Consider the following 5,802-nt stretch of genomic DNA (forward strand, 5'->3'; position numbering starts at 1 on the left):
TGTTCCATTTCTGAGCCCTAAATGTGCCAAGCACCGTGTGTAGCTCCACTTGGGCCAAACCTTCCAGTTTGGGCTCTAATTCTCATCTCAGACATTCAGGACCTCGGCTAATTCCTCCGAATATTTTTGCCTGGGCTGTGGTTAATTACTCTAAATTAAAGAGCAGGCCAGGTCTCTCTTAATCTCGCTCTTTCACCAGAACAAGGTAACACGGAGAACAAAATGCATCTCATGTTTTAGTAACAATGGTTTACCCCAGGGAGAATTAGCGTCACTGTGTACTTTAGCAGCTACTTTTCCTGGCATTTAATTTTTTTTTTTCTGAGCAGCATCCCGACGCCGTCTTGCTGACGTTGGTCCAGGGACAGACGCCCTCCCTGAAGGCTGGCCAAGCTCATCTCTTCCTTTCATTAGCGGTGTAACCCTGTGTTCCCGCCGGAGCCCTGCACGGAAGTGTAATCTTCCCGCGGGGGCCTCCTGTCGTCTCGCTTGGCTCAGAGAGCTGAGCCTAAATGAAATATAAAATATTAACTATAAGAGAAAACAAAGGCTGCTGCCTCCAGGAGGGCTCCTGTGCCTGAGGCTTGCCCATGTCTCACTTGTCCCTAGGCCTCTCCGTCTCGCCCCCACCCTCGTCCTTCCACGGGATCCACGAGTTGCATCGTAGCCCTCCAAAGCGAATTCCCCTGGCCCATAACCTGACTGCTCACCGCGCCGGTTTCGTTCTGCCGGGAGCGCAGAATGACCACCAGGAGGCCAGGAACAAAACACTTAAATGTTGCATTTATTAAGGAAATGTTAAACAAGAAAAAAAAAGTCAAAACGGTGTCACGAATGTCAAGAGCACTTTTGTGGCGTAAACCGTGCAGTCACGAGCTACGAGTTCTGTTCCGGGTCTTTGCCTGGGGCCAGCTGGGGCACCAGCTTCCCCAAAAGACCCAGTTGGGAATGCAATGAAAGAAACAACTCACCCCGTTCACAGTCGCAGGCTCCCCCTCCCCCCACCCCTTCTCCCACGATGACAAAACTCTAGCCCCCAGACAGGCAAACAGGTCACTAGGGCAGAAAAGGACTTATCAAATATTTGTATTCAAGCAAACACAAAATTCCTTAAAACGGCACGGTACTATCAATCAAAGGTATTTATCGCCTCTCCCGCCAGGGCTGGGAGGAGCGGGAGGGATTGGGCGCGAATTTGGACACGGATTTGTGTGTCTCCATTAGATCTGTTGCGTGGCGTATACGCAGGTCACTTTTTCCGGCCACCAGGCAATCGGTGCCGCTGTGTCTCTCCCCTGCCCGCCCTCTCCATCTGCCCCCAGACTTGGCCCACCTGCGGGTGGAGAAGGGCCTTCGCCCCGTCGGTCTCCCCACATCCCACGCTATCGGCAGCTTCCAAAGTTCTGCGCCCTAATCGCCCTCTTTTTACCACTTGCTGCTGAGTCTAGAGTCTGGGCGCTCTTCTCCTACACCCAGGCATGGGGAGTTTCAGAAGGCGAGCCAAAAACGGGTCGCTTCATCCCGAAAGGCAGAAGTCGAGAGAAAGAATTTGACTCCGACAGGTTTGCTTCGCCCAGTCTCGGATGGTGAGGGGGCGCGGCCGGGCAGGCGAAGTGGGGAGGCGTGGGGCAGCTGCCGCGGGGGCCGGAGGGCCGGTCAGTAGGGCCCTACGACCACCGCCTCCACCTCTTTAGACGGTCTCCGGTCCTTCACCAGGAAGTTGATCATGCCCTCGGACTTGATGAGGAGGTTGCAGCCGAGGAAGAAGATGCCAAAGACCACAGTGAGCGAGAGCACGCACATGACCGCGATCTGCACCACGCGCATGATGTACAAGCTGCGCTCGTCCGGGCCGCCCTCGGCGAAGCCGTCGTCGGTCACCACGGACGCCTGGGTGCAGCAGCGCACGGCGCGCTCCAGCGCCTCGCTGCTGTTGGCCAGGAAGAGGCCCACCACATCGGTCTGGTTGCCCAGCGCCGGATTCATTGCGGGAGCGGGCAGGCGCCCAGGGAGGCGCGGGTCCGAGGAGTGGGAAGGCGGTGGGGCGAGAGGAACAGGTGCCGAGCGGAGCGCTCACTTGCCGACTTGCGCGCGCGAGGGCTGCTCGCTCTCTCCTTTCCAAAGTCCCCGGGCCGTGAGAGTTTCCCAGGAGCCTCGCCGCCGCGCGCCGCAGCCTGGCTGGTCTGCGCCGTCTGCCTCTGCCCGGGCGCTGCTCGTTCCCGGCGCTCGCTCGACTGGGGGCTGTTGGAACTTGGCGGGGCTGGGCCAGCGGGGCCGTGGGAGGTGCGGGCGGCGGCGGCTGCGGCCGGGCGGCTGCTCTGAGCGCACAGCGGCCCCTTCCGGCCGCGCCGCCGCGCTGCGTCCACTGCCGTTGGGCGGTGGGGAGGCGAAGGGGCGAACCTCTTGTCCTCGCTTTTGTTGCTTCGCTTGTTTTCTAACTCCAAACGCTAGGCAGAGGTCGCTGTACTTTTCTGGCTTGATGGATGGTTAAAGAGTCTCGGGTGGGGGGAGGGCTGCGATCAGCTGAAAGTTTCCGAAGAACTGGGTCACACTGGCTCTGCGCGTCCTTTGCCTCCCGCCCCTCTCACCTCCGGGCGGATGCAAAGTGGCGAGGACTCGCAGGTGCCAGATGGTGCTTGCGAAGGCACGGGCCCGCCGCCTGTGCCTGACTCCTTCTCTCCTGCGACGGATTTCTAGTGGGGTAGGGGTGATCTGGGAGTGTTTTTAAACAGCAGTGATTTTAGGAAGAAAGAGCAGGGAGGGAGGGAAGCAGGAAAAGAACAAGAAAAGGAGGGAAAGATGAAAGGGAGGGAAGGAGGAAGGAAAGAAGGGAGGGAGGAAGGAAGCGACTGGAAAACAATGTAAGGCAGGTTTTATAGTGATTTTGAGGCAAAGGAACAGGGGCTCGGGGAAGGAGGTGTTCTTCTGTGGCCTTTGTGTGGAGATGGTTGGCAGGAGTGGGGTCACCTCTCTGGTAAGGGAGGGGAAGGTGGACAGAGTGGCCACTCTTGTAATCTTAATTGTAGTTGAGTTTTTGGATGTGCTTCCAGTGTTTTTCTCTGTTGGCAGTAAATCAGATGTTTAAGGGAATTGCTCAACATCCATCACCTAGAACACTGGCCAACTGCTGGATGCCCTCCCCATTTCCCATAAGCTGATGTATTTCACCTTAGTCATTTTAAACAAAACTACAGATGTTTTAGGGGCCTGATTGAGGCTTCACCCCATTATGATTTTGCTGTTGGTTTCAGTGAAATGTTATAAACCTGCCAGATTTTTCTTAAGCTCTAGAGGAATACTTCAGGGTTTTTTCCCCTCTTTTCTACTTTCTTTCCTCCCTCCCTGCCTTCCTTTTTCCTTTCAACTGTAACAGCTGGAAACCAGTAACTTGAAGCCTAGTACAAACTTTTGATAGGATACATTTACTGAATTAAAAAAAATATGGTAGCTGTCTTGCCGTTTTCGACTTTGTTCTCATTTCCATTCTATTTGCTTGTTAAACCCTCTTATCTTTGTCTCCCGAAACATCATTCATTTCGTGTTCAGAGGCTTTCTTAAAAGTTTTCGTGCTACCTCATGACCACCATAAAATAGAATGAACTGTCTTTTAGTTAAGAGTTTTCAGTTTTCGGATGTTGACTGTGTATCAGCTTCAGTAAGTTTAGGTCTTTCTAAATAGCTGTGTTTGTTTTGGGGGGATGTTTAATAGCTGAAGACGCAGGCCTCTGGGCCTCATCCACAACGCACTTGACTTATTGCTCTGGTTTGCCCTGATTATATTAGCCTTGCAGAATGCTCCACCCCCAGCAATTTCTTCTTTGAGCAAATGTATGATTAATTGATTGGAAAAAACATTTAAGTGTTACTATACAATCAGTCTGTCTTAGTTAATATGGGTGATAGTTAAGAACAATAAAACATAATGTATATGTGAAAAAATTACAGAAGAATTTAAGACAATATAAAGCAATACTAAAATGAATGGTAAAGGCAAGTAGTAGGAGTTTGGAAAAGTAAAAGGAGGAGAATAGAGGTCTGCTTCTGGGGATATTAACTTGCACAGGTTTAGTAGAAGATGAGTGTAGATGAATAGAGAGAGAATAGTCCCTTCCCTATGTGACAAAAACGTAAATATAAACATTATAGTATATTTGTAAGGTCCAGCATGGTGGGACTTGAGTTACAAAAAAATTACTAAAAATCTTAGTTGAATCATTATCAGAATTTGAGTATATTTATTGATATTAACAGTATTATTGTTTTAGTGAGAAGTCAGTGTTAAAATGATCAAAGCTTGGAATCCAGTGGAGGTTTTGTATCCTCAAACCTTTAGATTTGAGAAGCACATTCTCAAAAGAAATAAGGTAACACTCTGTTTATTTTCTTTCAGCCTTAACTGCTAACCAGCCACAAAATTGGGAATAAGAAGATAACGGCTGTTCCCATCACTAAGTTCTGATCTCTAGGAATGTGGTTTTGTTTCCTCTCTCTCCCTGTCCTCCCCACTCTGATTTAAATTGCTCAGAGTATTTCAATGGAAATTAACTATAAACCTAGTAGTTCAAAAATTACATTTATCCCTCACTCATTACTGGATTTAAGGAGATCTGGGCTGCTGGAGCTTTTCTGCAGAAACCTTTTATTTATCTTAATATTTTGTATTTTGAGTGAATACTTTCTCTCAGCTCTACTCCACTTATTCGCCTGTTTCCTAGGAAAGTCTTACAGATGTGGAAAAGAATCCTGTAAGAAATGTTCATATGGAAAAACTTGATTTCCAGAAAAATATATGGTGATGTGGAATGGGGGTTAGATTGATAATTCACTTTAAATAAAAGGTTTCTGATACATAGAAGGACTCACTGTTATATGTATTTAACTAATGACCTCTCCTACTTCACTGGAAAGAAGGTTTGAGTTTCATAAAGTTAAACGCTCAGCATTTCACAATATACATGTTACACAAGGAAAGAAACACTAGTCTACTCTTTCCAGAAAATGTATCTATGGCATATAATATATTCTAGAAGGATATTGATGGGCATCTGTAATCAGCAGTCACTGGATCTATAGTTTGAATAGTAGTGATGTACGACCAGACACTTGCAATATCAAAAGACTCTTCCTTGGTTCTCTCTTTGTGTGTATTATGAAAATATTAAGTAGACATTTTTAAAAAGAGGATATCAGACATAAAAAGGATATTTATTTCTTTGGGGCAAACTTTTTTTTAGATAAATTACATTATGTTACACAGTGTAAGTAGGAGTAAGGGTAAGTGCTCGTATTCATTCATAAAAGCAGACTCAGCACCTGGAACACCAGAAGATAATGAGAAGTAAGCCAAATAAGTCATTGAACCACCAAAATAGATATCATGAAAGTCATATACCTAAAAATTCTTATATTTTTACCCTTAGATTGACCCCTCGAATTCTCTCTCAAACCTATGCACTTTTGCTTTTCATGTAGTTTTAACTCTCTTTATCTCTTTTTTCTTCATGATGGAGTATTGGTATCAACATGTTGGTTGGAGAGGAGAAAATGGCTAGAGGTAGGTTCTTTTACAACCACAAGGAGTAACACCAGAAGGAAAAACAAAATAAAACGTTAAACAACATACGTGAATTTTATAAGAATGTTCAGCATTAGTTTGGAGACATTTAATATAGAGACAAACATTCTCAGATGGTTAGGAGTCTAGCAAAATGTGTAAATGCGTGGACTCTGAATTCTGCTGTCTTCACTTACTAGCTGTGTGATCTTGGAAACTTTCCTTGACCTCTGAGTACCTCATTTGCT

General features: G+C 47.2%; 1 protein-coding gene across 1 annotated transcript; it reads right to left on the reverse strand.

The window, feature by feature from the left end:
- Positions 1 to 326: 326 nt before the first annotated feature.
- Positions 327 to 2,693, reverse strand: RPRM (reprimo, TP53 dependent G2 arrest mediator homolog). Its single transcript, XM_014831296.3, has one exon. The coding sequence runs from the start codon at positions 1,984 to 1,986 to the stop codon at positions 1,657 to 1,659; it is 330 nt and encodes a 109-aa protein (XP_014686782.1). The 5' UTR covers positions 1,987 to 2,693; the 3' UTR covers positions 327 to 1,656.
- Between the last annotated feature and the right edge of the window lie 3,109 nt (positions 2,694 to 5,802).

Source organism: Equus asinus, chromosome 4 (assembly GCF_041296235.1).
Source record: "Equus asinus isolate D_3611 breed Donkey chromosome 4, EquAss-T2T_v2, whole genome shotgun sequence".
In the NCBI taxonomy this organism is placed as follows: Eukaryota; Metazoa; Chordata; class Mammalia; order Perissodactyla; family Equidae; genus Equus; species Equus asinus.

What these genes read in the sequence shown, in the direction of transcription:
- RPRM (XM_014831296.3), bottom strand. Translation starts at nt 1,986, where the DNA reads ATGAATCCGGCGCTGGGCAACCAGACCGATGTGGTGGGCCTCTTCCTG.